At 38.7% G+C, this 18,705-nt stretch overlaps 1 protein-coding gene across 5 annotated transcripts in view; it reads left to right on the top strand.

The window, feature by feature from the left end:
* Positions 1–6,759: 6,759 nt before the first annotated feature.
* Positions 6,760–18,705, top strand: part of LOC134530910 (PAX-interacting protein 1-like) — a 146,674-nt gene continuing 134,728 nt past the window's right edge. For all 5 annotated transcript variants that reach the window (XM_063366214.1, XM_063366212.1, XM_063366217.1 and 2 more), the window contains exons 1-4: positions 6,760–7,029; positions 11,748–11,932; positions 12,712–12,889; positions 18,087–18,261. In XM_063366214.1, coding sequence (XP_063222284.1) covers positions 6,946–7,029; positions 11,748–11,932; positions 12,712–12,889; positions 18,087–18,261 — 622 coding nt within the window. In that variant the 5' untranslated portion in view covers positions 6,760–6,945. The remainder of the gene's footprint in view (positions 7,030–11,747; positions 11,933–12,711; positions 12,890–18,086; positions 18,262–18,705) is intronic.

Here is an 18,705-nt window from a genome sequence, read left to right as displayed (position 1 = left end):
CTTGCACAGAAACATGTCAGCTTGCCGTCACCCGACCTCTGTAAAAGGCCCGGGAGGTACCTGATGGGCGCTATGGGCGTTGCGATGCTGTTGTTCGGAGGGGCGCCAGGCTAGCGGACTGCTAGGCCGTTGATGTCGGGTCGTGGGTACTCTGCCCCCGGTGCCCTGCCAGGTACACGGCTTGAAATCTAACCTGAATGGTTTTCCCTTGGATGTGAAGGCCGCTCGGCCGTGTAGAGGACAGAAGACTACGGAAATGATTGTAACACAAGTTGGTGAGAATTACGTTAAATTTAAGAGCTACACCAGGTGTCCGCGTGGGTATAATGTACGCACTACACATTCGCTCCGCGGTTCAGTCCCACTACAAAAACTCTTACCAACACTTGGCAACGTCTAGCAGTTACACAGTTACACTTACAAAACGATCAAAAACAAAAAACACAACACTACGCGACACTGAAAGATTACCGCGGCAGTCTCGCGGGATGTGGGTCAATGCTCGCTGGAGACGGCCAGCGCCGAAAGTGAACAGGTGCAGGGGGGGCTTGATTAGCAGGCTCCTAAGTTCTGACGTCGTACCGACCATGGACTTTAAGCCCTTTCTCCGCACCACCAGTACCGTTTCCCGTTTTCGGAGCGCGCCCCTTGCCCAGCCGGATTGAGTCAGGCGAGCGTCCCGGGCGTGACAGCAATAGACAACAAACCTCATTAAAAGTCACCGCGGCCACTGGCCTTAATTAAAATGCCCGTGACTATGATCGTGTCAGATTAGAAGAAATCCAACTAAAACAGATCACAGTGAGACAATATGTTTATAAATTTAGTCGCCAACTTGATGCCACAATTCAAATAATTAAATACTACTATAAAACAGTTGTTAAGCCTTAAGCACACAATTACCAGGTGCTACCTTTTAATTGAGCACCTGGAACGTGTTTTTAGCTTATAATAGTGCAAATTAAGTTAATATAAGTTTTTTGACGCCGACTCACACAGAAGAGAAAGTTTCACTTCCTTGCGAGGTGGCCATGTCCGGCAGTCTCGAACCACTCCGCGCCGGGAACAGACGTGTGTCCGTGGGCAGCATCCAAGTTTCTTTCATTGATTAATTTTTATTCTATACTAAATCTTTAAATTTAAACCTCATTAATTCATAGCTGCCCACGTCGACTCGGCGCGTATTTTACGGAACCGGGCCTATCCCGACCGTCTTCATTGTGATACCGTGCTGCAGATCGTATCACTCACGTAAGTGTTTCACCGAATTTAGGAGCCCGCTCATAGAGCCCCCCCTGCACCCGTTAATGTTCGGCGCTAGCCGTCTCCAGCAAGCGTCGACCCGCGTCCTGCGAGACTGCCGCGGTAACCATTAGTGTCGCGTAGTGTTATGTTTTTTCTGTGTTAATTGTGTAACGGCTAGACGTCGCCAAGTGTTGGTGAGAGAGTTTTGTAGCGGGACTAGATTAAAGGTAAATCTCACCAACTCGTGTATACTAATTTTCCGGAGTCTCCCGTCCTCCACACGGCCGAGCGGCCTTCACAATCAAGGGAGAACCATTCAGGGTAGATTCAAGCCGTGTACCTGGCGGGGCACGCGGGGGCAGAGTACCCAAGACCCAACACCAACGGCCTAGCAGCCCGCTAGCCTGGCGCCCCTCCGGACAACAAGAGCACCGCGACGCCCGTAGCGCCCGTCAGGTACCCCCCGGGCCTTTCACATAGGTCGGGTGACGGCAGTTCGAAGTAACACTTATGTGATAGTGCAGCCAGCAGGCATATGCACGGCGTCCTTAAATTAAATGCTCTCGCTGGAGTCGGACAGTACCATAAGTTTCGTGATCCGATACGCAGCGCGGTATCACAATGAAGATGGTAGGGATAGGCGCGGTTCCGCAGAATACACGCCGAGTCGACGTGGGCAGCGGTGAATTAATAAAAGAATTTAGTTATGACGGTATAGTGCAGAATAAAAATAATCAGTTAAACTAACATGAATGCTACCCACGGACACACGTCTGTTCCCGGCGCAGAGTGGTTGGAGACTGCCGATAGATGGCCGCTTCGCAAGGGAGGCAACTTTCACCTCCTTTGTGAGTCGGCGCCAAAAACTTATAATAACCTAATTTGTTATACTATGAGTAAAAAACATGTTCTTTGCACCTGGTAAATAGTTGCCTAAGGCTTAACAGTTGTTTTAAATGATTTAATAATTTAAAAAGCAGCACCAAGTTGGCGACTGTAAATTTAACTATAAATTGTCTCAACATGCACTGTTTGGGTTTGAATTCCCTTAGTTTGGGTAGACTACTATCACAGGCCAATTAATCAAGGCCAGTAGCGCTGTGGCTAGTAACGAGGTTTGCTTTTTGTCCAGTTCATTCCGCGCACGCACGGAGTCTCTACGACGCACATGTTCACTGCTTGTGATTAATTAATTTTGTCTTAATGCCTCGTTTGGGAATTGTTTTCCGTAGTCGAGCCCCCGAGGTTTCGTGTCCTGATGTTTAATTCAGTTAATTGAGGTCACGCCCGGGGCGCTCGCTTGACACATTCCCGCTGGGCTAGGGGTGCGCTCCGAAAACGGGACCCGGTATTGGCGGTGCAGAGCACGGGCTTAAAGGCCACGGTCGGTACGACGTCAAGCTCCAGCTTTTCGGGCTGTATGTAAATGTCATTTTCAGTATCCAAATTGACATCGTCCGGCCGAAGGCCACCTAAAGCCCGACCTGCACCCGCCAGTATCTGGCCCCGCTAACGGAACACACCCCTAGCCATGGCCCACCCGAGTCAGGTGAGCCTCCGATACCAAGGAAGAACCAAGGGCAGTGTCTGATAAATTAAACACCTCGACCCTAGTTCATTAACAATCTAACATAATTTAATATTAACTTCAATATTAATTAAAACCCTCGCCCAAGGTAAGTGCGACGCAGGAGTGCACGAGTCATTCACGTGTGAATTGGCCATAATAAGTTTGCGAGTGTCTGCTTTGCTGCCTTCTGCCTTAATTAATTATAGTGATGTGTTAACGTAAATATTTCCTCCCCGTTTTTTTATGTGTAACTAGCCACTGGAGCGGTCAGCAAGCGACGAACAGTCTCTGGTGTGACTCTGAACATTGAAACTTAATTTACAAAAATTAATTAACCGTAATTATTAAAAGCCATTTGCCAATCAGATTAATTAAGAATAATTAATGTATGAATTTAGAGCTGCTCTTAGCTTATTATTATTAAGATTGACGTCGTACCGACCATGGCCGTTAAGCCCGTGCTCCGCACCGCCAGTACCATATCCCGTTTTCGGAGCGCGCCCCTTTGCCCAGCCGGAATGAGTCAGGCGAGCGCCTCGGACGTGACCCCAATAGAGGTAAACACATATTAAAGGTACGGATCCCCGGATTCTCGAACCCATAATTCAATTAAGGGAAAAGCCATTAGTACGAAATTACTAATTACCCGACATGTAATAAGTGTGTCGTAGCCACTCCGGGCGAATACACCACTACAGAGCAGACAACAAACCTCATTAACAGTCACCGCGGCCACTGGCCTTAATTAAAATGCCCGTGACTATGATCAAGTCAGAATAGGAGAAATCCCTCTAAAACATTTCGTAGTGGGACATTATGTTAGTAAATTTACAGTCGCCAACTTGATGTCACAATTTATATAATTAAATACATTAAAACCATTGTTAAGCTTTAAGCACCCAATTACCAGGTGCTACATTTTAATTGGGCACCTGGAACATGTTTTAACTGGTAATAGAGTAAATTCAATTAATATAAGTTTTTTGACGCCGACTCACAAAGAAGAGAAAGTTTCTCTTCCTTGCGAGGCAGCCATGTTCGGCAGTCTCAAACCACTCCGCGCCGGGAACAGACGTATGTCTGTGGGCAGCATTCATGTTTGTTTCATCGATTATTTTTATTCTGCACCACACCTTCAAATTTTAATCATTTTATTAATTCATTGCTGCCCACGTCGACTCGGCATGTATTTTGCGGAACCGGGCCTATCCCGACCGTCTTCATCGTGATACCGCGCTGCGTATCGTATCACTCACGTAAGTGTTTTGCCGAACTTAGGAGCCCGCTCATCGACCCCCCCCCCCCTTTTCTCCAGTTAACTTTCGGCGCTGGCCGTCTCCAGCGAGCATCGTCCCACGCCCCGCGAGACTGCCGCGGTAACCATTAGTGTCGCATAGTGTTGTGTTTTTTTTGTATAACGGCTAGACGTCGCCAAGTGTTGGTGAGAGTATTTTGTAGCGGGACTAAATTAAAGGTAATTCTCACCAACTCGTGTACACTAATTTTCCGTAGTCTCCCGTCCTCCACACGGCCGAGTGGCCTTCACAGTCAAGGGAGAGCCATTCAGGGTAGATTCAAGCCGTGTACCTGGCGGGGTACGCGGGGACAGAGTACCCACGACCCAACACCAACGGCCTAGCAGCCCGCTAGCCTGGCGCCCCTCCGGACAACAAGAGCATCGCGACGCCCGTAGCGCCTGTCAGGTACCCCCCGGACCTATCACAGAGGTCGGGTGACGGCAAGATAAATGTCGAATAACGGAACTTAAGCAACTTCGGCGCGAGAGAAACCCCGAGACCTTCCTTCGCGCCAAGGCTAGACGCCAGTAACGAGCGACTCGCGGACCGGGGCGGAAGTTTGTTCCACGGGGAGCCATCATCCTTTGTTTTACACTGAGTAGTATTTCTGGTACTTATAGTCATCAACCTAAATCTGTATTATTCTTTTTATGTAAACTCCTTGTCGGTCCACGGTTCTTTTACAGTGTAGGACTTAACCCAGCAGCTTAACTTTCAACTCCCCGCACGAGCCATTACGTGGGGTAGTTTACCTTACGGCACGAGCCGACTCCCCCTATCAACGAACTTTTACTAAATGTCGAGTGCACGGGCGCCAACGACAACTACGTGTAAAAAACTTTTCATCTAATTTAACTGTGGGTCGCGACTCACACAGGTGAACATGGACGCCGCCAAATTTGCAACTTTCGGGATTGGCCGTCTCCAATCAACTCCCCCCTAATCTTGACTGACGTGAGGTCTTAAACTAGGGACAGTGCGTCCGAGCACTATTTTTTAACCAAGTGTATTTTTGTAGGGAAATTCCTTGTGCGTCGTGCAAATGTAATGTAAGTATAATTATGACTGTAACTGTCCACCTGATAAACGTCCACTCCGCACACTCCATGCACGACGTGTCATCGACAGTATAAATCTCGAGTTCGTGTTGTTATTGAATTGAGTCTCCCTATCCCAGCTAGGAACCAGCATATTATGCTGCAATGGGCCTGTGATGTGATACCAGCTTGGGACCTCTCCAACCGCGAGCTTATTTTCTGTTGTTATTATGTTCACTAAGCGACTACGTCACACCCGTCTGCGACACGTGAGGGGCGGCGGGGTCGCGGGGTAGGGGAAGGAATGATCCGTCGCGCGCCGCACCACAGCACGTAGGGGAGGGAGTTGAGACCAGGCAGGCACGGGAAGCGGTCGTGTGACGAGAGGAGTCGTGCCTCGAGATGCTCGCTGAGCCTTGAGCAAACCAGGAGTGAGTGGACGTCGGCGTCGCGACGCAGGCATAGCGGCAGCTAGGAGTCAGTATCCGAATTACAACTTGTTCATATTTATGTGGCAAGGATAAGTAACATTTACGGTGTACATAATATCTGGCAGGGCATTTAGGTCTGAGTACAATAGCTTGTAGCATAGTGTGTCAGTGTCGCGCCACATTTCTGGTTGTCTCTGAACTATCGGACATAGTACGGAGCAGATTAGCCTGAATGTAATGCCAAGTATCCAGTCAGGAGAAGAACCCGTCGCAGGCCCGGGCTGGGACGTCCCCATGTGCAGGGTCCTGTATTAATAAATCGGGTGTTCGTCACAGACTGGCGGTGAATAATTATACGTCTTAGCTTGTCTCTCCTTGGCCACATTGGCCGAACCTTACTCTACCTAGTACAACTGAGCAACCGGGTGTTGAACAACGAGGGAGGGCGAGTGGAGCGACGACATTCTTACGTAATTTGTTGGTTGCAGTTCACCGAAAAAGCCAAATACCTTCCTCATTTTATATTAAAATTGTTACTTGTGCTCGCATACATTCACTCCAAATATGTGCTCATGCAGCCACACAAAATATTTTGGCCTACATTACCGACATGTGGCAGCGACTCCTCGAAGAATACTCCCGATGTTTGCACATAATGCCGTAGTGCGAAATATTTACAACATGGCACGCATTGGCCGCGAAGTCTCACACCCCGTTCTCCCTGGCTGCCCAGTTACAATTCCACGGTTACTTGAGCACGCCATTTTTGCTGTTTAATTTTGGTTTAGTTTTTAAAAGTTCTCAAAATGTCATGTGGAAAAAAGTAAACTTCAAAAAATTGGCTAATACAACTAAACCCTTCTTTACTTTGTTTTAAATATTGTAATGCCCGTTAAAAGCGGTTGATACAGATCTTTGTTTTCAAACAGTGCACTTTGCTCAAATTCCTGAATACAATTGTTTGGAATTTTTTTTTTGGTTTTTAAATTTTCATATGTACTGCTAAACCCTAAAATACAACAAATATAAGTATATTTTTTTTAAATGGAAAATGGAATTGTATTCTATATAGTAAAAAAACGTGAAAAAAAAAAATAAAAAAAAACATTTGAAAAAAAATTGCTATTTCTCAGGAATTCCTAACTCCATGCTTCGCAGCCACATCTGCGATCTCTGAATATATTGACTCTACGGTGAAAATATGCACTTTTATTATGTTTTTTTTATATATTTGTCTTTTTTTGTAATTTGTGTATAAACAAAGTTGGCGTTCAAGAATGGAGAAGAATGTTGATGTTTGGGTTTTGTTCAGAGTTTATGTTTTTTTTTGACTAAATTAACCTTATTATCATTAAGTCGATAAAATGAATAATCTGGAGGAGTCGTGTGGGCAGGATCAACTTTTCCAAGGAATAAAATATTATGTTACTGGAGAAATACCAGAGAAGGTAATTAATTGTGTATTGCATCTTGGGATCCACCAGTTTACAAGCATGTTTTAGCACATTTGCGCATTACCTTTTAATATTCACCTAACTATTCTGCTCCATTTTCCCTTCAGTACCTTCTCGGGCTTGCTAAATATATCTTGTTCATTATTTACCCACAAGCACTTGGAGACTTATAAAAAAGGGATGTCATTCATAATCACTTCCACTATCTTTTATTCAAATGAAAGGTGGTTTCAAATGTAAGTTGTTTATATGTAGTGAAATAGCATGCATCATTATTTAAACATGTTCACCTTGTTACTTGTAGTTAGTGTATTAATGGCCCCTTTTTTTTTTGTGATTTTATGAAGAAAAGTTTACGTTACTATGTTAAGTTGTGTGAGTTCAAGTTAGTTGAAATTTATAAGAGCCACTCTAATGTTGATTAAAATAAATGATAATTGTTCCATATCACATATCCAATTTATTCCTTGATTCTGATAGCCATGATCCTGTATACATATATCCTGTGGTACATGATGTTTGCAGTTTTAATTTAGTTCGTTGAAACATCCTGGCCAAACAAAAACTGGAACATCACAATACAAACAAATTAAGTCTGGTCTTCTGGAAATTTTTTTCCTTTCGGGTCATTCCATTGTTACGGACGGGACAGTTAGACTTTAAAAATAATGTTGCACACTGTCTCAAATATATTATTTAACTATTTTATCAATATCGGCAGTTAGTCACCCTTAGTACGTATTATACAACTTCCAATTGTTGATGTACGAGATAATTATTAATTTTGATCTTTGAATTATACATCTTTTTGGTATTGTTACGGACGGGACACAGTTTGGACAGGACGGCAAAGGTGAGTTTTTCACCGAATATTTTCTGTGAATTATGAAGTGATTTACATCCAGTTATTACAATACATGGTATAGTAGTAGTTAGTTCAAAAATGCATAACCTCCTGAAATCAGAACTTAGTTTTAATAACCATCAATAAAATGTTTTTGAGAGAGTGACACGTTACGGACGGGACGTTACGAATGGGACAAAAGTCTGAATGACAATAACATTCTTAATTTAGTACTTTGGCTTAAATAATTTTCTTAATGAACAGAACATAATTACATTTAATATTATCAGCATATATGATTCTATTAATTATCCATTTTTAAGTTATTTTTGGCCTCTGAATTAAAGAGGTAAGTAGGTATACTATTTATTTTCTGAAAATCATTAAGTGGCTTTTATCCAATTAATTTACTATTTAGTATCTAGATAACGAGAAGTTAAAAGTTTACTATATACTGACATAAAAAATTAAGTTTTAAGCAACAGTTAAAATGTTTGTTAGTGAGTGACCTGTTACGGACGGGACATGACCTGGGTCAAAATATAATTTACAATACCACCTTACTGAACATAACAATTTGGTTTAAAAGTTACTCCTTAATGAACACAACAGCAAAAATTCTAACATTATCAGTCATTTCAGTATCGTAAATATTTTTTAAGTTCAGAAAAGTGATTCTACATAATCGCAGGAATTATCTTTTCAAATTTGTAAAAAATCCTATCTCCAAGCTGTTTTAACTCAGGTTCTGGAAGTAAACCTATCACTTCTGAAAAGATCATAACATATTTCTTCCTCGTATCAGTTTTAAAAAGAATGTCCTGGCATCCATCACATACAACCTGCTCCATGTAGAAAATCTCAATGCCGCCATCTTCTACTCCTCCCTGGCTCACCACTACATATTTATGTTTACTCTGCCCTACTTGCTCAATGAGTAGGTACTGCCCTCCTTGAACATTGTTCTTAAGCTTCTGCACAACACACTCTTCATCTGTCTCCAAATCAGTGTACACTTTAATATGGAATTCTGTTCCTTGGCTTCAACTCTCAAAGTAAAGATTTTTGTACATTACATGCTTCTAAATTTCTTAATATTATTATAGAAATTCTCATGTGAATGTTGGTTATTAGCACATGTTTAGGTAAATTAGCAATAATTTACAAAAAACAACAAAATTATTACATATTATAATAAATCTTAAAAACATTACGGACCGGACAAATCTTAAAAAAGTGATTTATTAGTCCAGAAAATTAATAATCAACATTAAACTTTGAGGTTCTGTTAACATCTAGTTGTAGTATCTAGTCATGTATGATAAACAGTTACTTGATTAATATTTTATGGGTATAATAAACTTTCTTACTTTTTGTTACGGATGGGACACCATCAAATAGGTCTTCAAAAAACACTAGCTGAAACCTCTGAAAAATAACTTTAAACCACAAAAACCATACAGATGGAAGCCAAATGAACTGGTCTTTTCCCTCCAAAACACAGCTGTTAAAGAAAAACATATATAGCCAATGTTAAAGGGGTGCCAACTTGACTTGTTTATATCATAATACATGGTAATTATTAGGTACCCATTTTAAAATGAAAAGTTATGTATGAAAAATTAAAAATAATCAAAAAATGTATACATTTCTGGTTAATTAAGGATATGTTGGGTAGTTATAGTCTTATAAAAACATTTTATGTTATGTTTTAGTTTTACACAATTTGGTCCTTTTTGGCATGGAATGGTCGTTTTGTATTCAACTTAAGAATGTAATCCATTGTTTTGTATCAAGTTTTGTTATGTTCAGGATCTTTTGAAATACTAAATTAAAAAAGCAATTATGAAGCACAGAATCAATGTATACAATATGATGCCATTAGGACCAAGGGACAAACTTGGATAGGGTACGTGATATTGAACTTTTACCCTCAAAAGTATAAAAATTAAAATTTAATGTTTTTTTTTTAAATTAATTGTTTATTATTTAAGGGGCATTGTTTTAACAACTTAAGATATTATTAAAATATTCAACGTTGACTAGCACATATATTTTATATTATAATTTGTTGTCCAACAGAGCATTACACATTTTTTTGGCAATTCTTTCAGCCAGTAATTTTAGACTATCGTCATTAATGGAATATTTCTATTTTTGGCATGGGTTAAATTCATAATTTTTGTTAGCTTGGAAATAATCACAAAAATTTATGAACCCTATATAACAGGCCTTCATCTCCGGCAGTAAAAAAAATTATTTGGCACCATTTCATATTAGTTCCAGATGTCCTAAGTCAAATGTTTAAAATATTTTCACGTAGTAGATATTGTCTAAAACTTTTATATTTTTGTATTGATTAGTTTTATTTTCCATATAGAATTTAAATGCACTTTATTACATATAAGACCGGACAAAAAATTAGTCAACCCTGGAGAAATCATTTCATGCATAATTTAATACAGTGTAACTCTGCCTCTGGACTTGATAACTGCTTGGATTCAGGAAGTGAGTCTAAAAGGTTGTGCAGGTACGTTGCATCCATATTAAGTCACACGCTGAGGATTTGATTGCGCAATTCCATGAAATTGCGAGGATGATGATGTCGGCATTTTACCTCCTGTTCCATGTCCCAATGGGCTTCAGGTCAGGTGATTTTGCAGGTCTATTGAGATGTTATAGGGTGGGGCAGTGTTCATAAAACCAGTCGCATATTTGTCCAGTTCGATGAACTTTGCTGTTGACATCATGAAAAATCGGGGTATCAGTAGCATACGCATCATGTAAATGTTGACTGAAATACAACATCTGATAATCCAGAATGTTTAATTAAACATGCTGGTTCGTATTAATGGTTACTGCAGAGAGCAGGCCCAATCCATGGTACGAAAAGCACCCCTATAACATCACAGACCTACCTCGGGCTTGAACCTGACCTTGCACACATCCAGGATGAAATGCTTCATGTGGCCTACGGTGCACTCGACTATGTGCATCATTGAAATACAGGCAAAAACGTGATTCGTCAGACCACATTACGTTCCGCCAGTCAGTTTCTGTCCACGTTCGATGAGTTCTAGACCATTGAAGACTCGCAGCTTTATGTGACTATGTGAGCAGTGGCCTTTTGCGAGGTGACAGACTCCAAATGTTCATTGCATGGAGTTCCCATCGCAATGTTCTCTCGCTACCAGGTTGGGATGGACCTAAATTCTCTTATTGCAGCAATTCCTGTCGTGTTTGGAAGCAATTTGGATTCACAAGCCGTGAAACCAGTCTCCGGTCCCTCTCAGTCAGGATATTTTTCCGACCATAATTCTGATATCATGCTTCGTGGCCATGCATAGTGCAGCACTTCTTGTAGACATGTTGAACAGTCCGCTGCGAACAAATCCAGCAACTTCACGCACCGTATGGCCAATGGCACGGCCATACACGATTGCCCCTTTTTGCCACTCTGTCACATCCTTACATCTACCCATGTTGACATACACTTTCTGCTTGAAACATCAATATGTCACTGATCGCTGCTGCCTTATGCTCACATAGAGGCAGTGCGCGTGCGGTTGAGCAAGGGACTTGTTAGCTGCGCCATCTGTACAGGCGTAACGATCCATTTGTGCCTGCACACTAGGGTGACTAATTTTTTGACTGGAGAACTTATTTACTGTATGGCTACAATTAGCTACTTAATCACACTTTATATAAGATAAGGTTTCTTCAAAACTTATCATTGTCAGCTTTATAGAAAACAGCAATGTAGAAGACAATAATTGGGAATGAATAGATGTTTGTGCATGAATCTAATTTATTTTGTTAGTTAAATTTGAAATTTTATTAGCAGTTATCACTATGTTTTTGTTTCCAGATCCATAAGCTGTTACGTGATGGCGGAGGACAGCAAATGAACTATTTTTCAGACTATGTGACACATTGCATTGTAGGAGAAAATGCTGCAGAAAACGACATCACAGACGCAAATGAATTGTATGAAATTCCAGCTGTTAGAATGGAATGGATAGTGCTGTGTTCAAAATGCAAGAAACTATTGCCGTATCCTTTTGCGAGTGAATGTGCCATATCTTGTTAGTGATTTTGTGGTTGGTATTTTCTTGTTTTGCATAAGCCAGCAAACTATGAAAGTATGGCCACACGTCTTAGGATGACGTGAGGACAGTGTCTGTGCCACTGCTGTTTACATAAGCCATATTTATAGCTGAAAATACACTGCAGTAAATGTCAGAATAAATTTTATCTTCATCATTACATGAACCCTAACACTATAAAAAATACGAACTTGAAAATTATTTAAAACTTGTGAAGGTAAAATCTTACTTGATGGTCATTTAATACATGTGTCGATTTTTAGACCCAAAAAATAAACATTAATGCTTTAATTTAAAGGAAACGTCCTACATTCATAACAGCAGGGACGAATGCTGTAGTTGTGTTGGGGGGGGGGGGGGGGGAATTGGGCTATATATCCCCTCACGTTTGTGAAATCGTAAGAAATCGTACAAAAGTCTATCATCACCACAAAAAAAAAAAAATTGAATGCAAAAAAAAAGGCAAAGATGTTCCGACCCTCCCTCCCTTTTCCTCTATCAAAATGAAATTATGAATACACTCCTGCAGAACAGTTTAAGTGGATAAATCAGTATGACAGAAAATATTACTTCATAATTGTCTATTGCTATACGGTATACATTTGTTGTTGTATTTAGGTAGTAAGTGAACTGTTTCATGGTTGTGAAGATTGTTTGATGCTCTAAATTGTTAGTGACACTGGTTGCTTTCTCTCACATTTGTTAGCCCTTGACTTAACTGGGCAGCACCAAGGGATTTCTCGCAGGACACGCACAGATATTCTCCGGAGTGACGGCCTGTGTCTCCAAGTTGAGCAGGTCGGACGCGAGGCGAGTGTGGGTGATGATAACATTCAACGGTGGCAGAGTCGAGTCTTTTCTGCAGCCTCTTTCCACACATCTCATTGTTTCAAGGCCAGAAGGAGTAAGTTTTCTCTTCAGCCTGTTGTGTGGCCAACATGAACAATCAAATTAGTATCTGTAGATTTAAATCTATTTTGTACATACACCATTGCTAGTTTGCACTGTATGTCTTAGAGGTTTGGTTTTTTTTTTCTGTGTTTTTGTGTGTACATCTTTCTTTGTCAGATCTTTTGATATTTTCTATGACACAGTGCAAACTAACAATGGTGTATGTCCAAAATCAATCTTCCCCCATTGCATGTATTTATAGAATAAAATGTGTATGTGTGTGTTTGTCTGTGTGTTTGTTTGCATTTGTGTGTGTGTTTGTGTTTTTTTGTGTGTGTACACATGTGCGGGGGTGCGAGTGCATGCATGTGTGTGTGTGTGTGTGTGTGTGTGTGTCAGAACTTTCAAGTTTTGTGATTTTTTTTTATCAAACAAAAATATTGTTGCTATTATGTATTTACTAGTTAACATCTTTAATCGGTTTTAAAAGCTTCCACCAGCTGGTACTTTAACTGTTTTGTAGGTTGTTTGAAATAATTTTTTTATTACTAAAATATTAGCCATAACATGTTTGCTTGCATGAAGAATGCAGTTTGGTAGTTATGTGTTTCACTGTAACAACTATGCACATCCATTAGCATGAACTTCAACTTACACTGCATTAAGTTTGCCAGTCATTGTCATCTGTAGAGTCTCAATGATTCTGTGTGTCATGCATAAGCAAGCATCCAGAAAAGCAGGGCTCTTAGGTTATAAGTTGAATGTGGAAATATGTATAGTGTACAAAAATTTAGCTTATGTAAATATTTGTTAGTTGTCAATTTATGTTTCTACTATGTTGTACAGGTACATTCTCTCAATTGTTTCAAAGGCTTGGATAGATTTACTGTCTGCGACTTTCTGCCCTTCGTCAAATTTAACATTTTTGTGGGGATTTAGTGAATATAATAGATATATTAATTACGTGAAATTGTGAAATTTAGAAATGTTAACAATTTTGTCATCATTGCAATACTGACTTCTGTAATGTTCATAAATAAACATAGCCTCATTTACTAGGGCAGCCACGTTACTACTTAGCTCTTCAAAAATACCCAGTTTTCATGTTGAGGGCCTCACTTTTCTCTGTAAAGTTAGTTTCAGTAACATTATACATCAAGGTGGTTTCATATTCGTAAGGCCACAGTGTGATTGAGTGTTCTTCTACAGAGGCCGTGTGGTTTCGATCCTCGGTGGAGTCAAACCTGTTCTTAACTCACCTTTTCCTCTGTTCCGTTCTCATCTCTTCACACCCGTCTTCTCTAATCAGTTGGAACAAGATTTCATGGTTTTATTTTTAGGTCAATTTTTTTTTTTTAAAGGAGATTTCAGTTTTTAAAACAGGAGATTAAGTGTACGTAATTGGTGTGTGCATGACTCCTATCCCCACCCTACCTCACACCCCCTCCTCCTATGACACCACCATGTGCACTGTCTTCCACCCTCCCCCTCTCTGGCACTTAGTATCAATTATTAAGACTCTCATTAATTCCAGTTAGAGTGTAATTCCATCAATCCCATTTACTCCCAAGTGGGATTGATGGAATTTTTATTCATAAAAATTGTGTTTTATTTAACAAATATGAAACTAAAATATTTCTTAATACTTATTTCACCAAAAGGTGTCATTTTTACTGATACATGATGCATGTGTACAATAAAATAATTTGAAACAAGCACACCTAGAAAAGATCTACTCCGAAAAATAAAAAAAAAGCATTTTTTGAATGTTTCAAATATGTGCTAACGTGATTAATGTAAAAAATGCAAGTAATAAGTGATTCAAGATCAAACAATGTTACAATATTTTTTTTCCAATCCATTTGGTTTATACATTATGGTACAAAATTCGTGCTAAATAATTACATTCAGTGAATTTACCATAGTAAAAGATAACATTTTTGTGTTTTTAAGTTAAGTTTTGTTAAATTGATGATTAATTTCATTTTTGATTTATATTTCAGTGCCAAATGGTGTGTTAAATTACATTTTGGTGTTATGTGTTGTATTGATATGCTTTGCGGTGTTATTTCTGTTTTATCACAATTCACCATATAATCTTTTGTCCCTACATTTAATAACCCCTCGATGTTATGAAGAAAAAAAATTAATAATGGTTTCTTGTTTTGTTGTACTGTATTTATGAATGGCATTATAACATAATAAGTTTATGCATTTTGTGTGTCTTCAAGAATAAAAGAAGAATAGTTGTTAAAAAAAATTTAATTTTAATTTACTGAAAGCGGTACAAAACAAAGAAAATGCACAAATAGAATCCATCAGTTTTCACATTATTTTATGGATATGCAATATAAAATATTTACACTTATATATATCTTTTCCATCACACATGTGAAAGTTCAAGTTTTAAATTAGACTGAATAGGGCAGAATAGGAACTAAATTTAAAGCTTCACAAGAGAAGTAGTCTGTGAGATTTATGTGTGGCATATCTTTAAAAAACATTTAGCTTGTAACATGTCACAGTCGTGCCCGGCTAAGACGGTGACTGTTTCTTGCAGATTCGTAAAAACACTTGAAGAAATAGTAGATTTTGAAAATACTGTTACAATTATGTAGAAACGTTCTAACTATTCATGGCGAAAATAAAATCCTTTGGGCACAAACTTATTTTTTTCTGCCTTTTATTAATACTTCACGAAAATCCACTTCTCACAATGGCCACCATATTTACACTACATCACTGTTCTTATCTATCACACAAAATCATCACAAAACCAAGTTCACTGCCGTAAAGCAATCTCCCTTCAAACTACTACACAACTGTCTTGACAAAACCAAGTTATTAAATTTTTAATTTTACTTTTTGGGCTGTCACATGACCGCGATTTTCGGCCCCATGAGTACTCGATGACTACTAAAAACCAAGGCTACACAACTGCGTCCACCACACAGGCAGGTGTGTGACCTCACAGACCAATCACAAAACAGCACTTTGATTGATTGATTGATTGATTGATTGATTGATTGATTGATTGATTGATTTAGTCACTCCTTACAAAAACACAACATTATACAAGTTTTCTAACCCTTGCATTGAAGCTTTTCCTGCAAAAAATAAAACATGAAAAATCACAAAGTCTTTTCTGATTGGCTGTTGCAAAAACATGATAATTTTACTGTATCCTGTGGGAGGGAAACACTGCTGATTTTCTCATCATAAGAAATACATACAGAACATACCAGAAAGTCTCGGTACCGAAAAATTAAAGTGTAAATAAAAATTGGCGCCACCGAGTTTCACAACTGTCTCTCGTCCTTTCTTTTACTAACACAATACACAGTGTTCTAGAAGCACGATTATAGCTTCAAAATAACTCCAAATGTAAAATACAGGTACAAAAGCAATATTGAAAGTAAAAAAAAATACTGAAAATTTCATTTACACAAATAATAACCTAGCAAATAAAATGAAAACCAGTAAAAACATAGTTAAATGGCTTTTCTGAATGAAATACTTAGAGAGCACATTTAATTACAGGGATATTAAAAATGATAAAATACAAGTATGAATGACTAGGTCACTATGACCTTGAAGTTAAACAGACAGCTGATCCACCAGAATTACAAAATTATTCATGTCAATCTGGGGAGGGCAGGGTCTTGCAATGTTACAAGCTCATCGAACCTTTCAGCAACGTCTTTGTGAGTAGCCATCAACAGCAAGCACACGTCATTCCTCAGCCATCACTGATCCCATCCATGCTTTCAAACGTTGTAATGTAGAAAAATATTGCTCAGTAGCCAATGAAGTGAAATTCTTCAGCTATTATTGGGAAGAAGTCTTGAGTCACACGTAGCAAGAGCTTTGATTGTAGTGCAAGGTAACGCTGTTTTCTCGTCATTGTTTGCCCACAATTGAAACTGTCCTGATAGATGTGTATAGCATATTTCTCTCCATGCCCGTCCAGTACACACGTGAAACTTTCAGCCAACTTCGTCACTCCATAGCAACTGACTGGCTAAACAAAGTTTGTTAGTAGCTAAGATAGCTTGAGAAAATCGATAACTATATTACTTATTACATGGTCTAAAATCAAGTTTAAAAAGTTGATTCTGTTAGTAGTCTTCGCAATTTTTGCAATGGTTTTTTTTCCTTGTCGTAGCCATTTAGACCACCACTTCATTTTCACAAAAAAAGAAAGTGTGTTTATGTTATTTTATTCACATAATGTAACAACAATGAACTCAACACAGTTCGATTGGTTGTAGAGGACCTGACTGCTCAAATAAATCGTACACATACAATTATTGAAGTTACAGCTAGTGTGGAGCCTCTCTGAGACCTCTATGTCAGATCTTTCTTAAGGTTTTAAGTCAGAAATTCGCACTGAGGAAATGTGGTGAATGTTACCATTAGACACTGTGTTTTTTCAAAGTGTTACTGTTCTCTTCTCACATGCATTCAATTGTTGTTCCTTCCAACCTGGCTTATCATTCAATGTTGAGATAAGCAGGAGGTCCCATCTGGAAAACTCTTAAGTTAATGTGCTGCTATTCCTGCTCTAGGGTGTACACTACTCGTTTCACTACTGATACTGAAAGTGTTTTGACTAGCTTTTCACAGCTTTGTGTGATTTGTAAATAACATGCGCAATGTGGTTTGAGGGGTAACTTTTTATAGCTGTCATTTGAATGGTTTGTTTCAATTGTTCTAGTTTTAAAAAATATTGGATTTATTTTATTTAAGGGGGTAGTATTTTAAATATTTACTTCTAATATTTCTGTTTTTTTTTGCATGTGATTTTAAATAAATTCATAATATATCCATTTTTATTTGTTTATAACAATTTTTGTTACAAAAAAGGTTTTAATTTAATGATTTTTAAGAACTTTAAGACCAATTTTATATCAGTCCTAGCATGTACTGAAAGCATGAAATCACGTGGTATACGGTTTTGGATTAACTTTTTGTATGTAATCTTTTTGTTATGTGCCACATAAGTACTTAAGCAATAAACTGAACTGATGTTTTATCATGCTGAGTGCTTTAAAAAACTTTTCAGGCACTTGTTTGGTCAAAACCATGGATGTGGTTTTGAGGTAGTTTATAAGTGTATTCAACATTGAAATAGGAACTATTTTATAATTTTATGCTTTTAATAGCTGAATTATTGCTGGTGTATTTATGAACCCGAGTGTTATTTGTAGATAAAGTATGAGCAAGCCATAAAGCTTAATGGTCCAGTTGGTGTGGTGACTCCGGACTGGGTGACCGACAGTATCCGTGAAGGGACGAGGTGCGAAGAGGCCCTTTACCATCCTCGACTCCTGTTGGTGCCGAACCTTCATGTGGAGAATGCTCCGTCGCCTTCAGCAAATACAAGTGAGCTCAGCTCTTGGGTTTTTATTTTATTTCTGCACAGACCAGCATGTTACCTTTATTATTGGATTATTGAATAAAAATGTTGGTTGTATTATGAAAAAATGGCATTGTAACTCACTTGCTGTTGGTTTAATAAATTTAGTTTTGTGTTATTTTCATTATAAGCAAGAAATTACTCTTATATCATTTAGCCTATTTTCAGTGATATCATATATATCAAGTACTTGATTTGATTGAGATTAATTTTTCCTCTGAATGGAGAGATTCAAATTCCATACTATTAATTAAATAAGCTTTGGGTACTTAAAATTCAATTTAAATCTTGGTTAGTAAACTGTTTTCATGTTTAGTTCTTCTGAATAGAGAGTTTAAAATTCAATACTATTAATATAAATAGTTATGAATAGTTAAAATTATGTTTAAAATCATTTGTAAACTATGTTC

Source organism: Bacillus rossius, chromosome 3 (assembly GCF_032445375.1).
Source record: "Bacillus rossius redtenbacheri isolate Brsri chromosome 3, Brsri_v3, whole genome shotgun sequence".
NCBI classification, from domain to species: domain Eukaryota; kingdom Metazoa; phylum Arthropoda; class Insecta; order Phasmatodea; family Bacillidae; genus Bacillus; species Bacillus rossius.
This window is presented reverse-complemented; position numbering and strand designations above follow the sequence as displayed.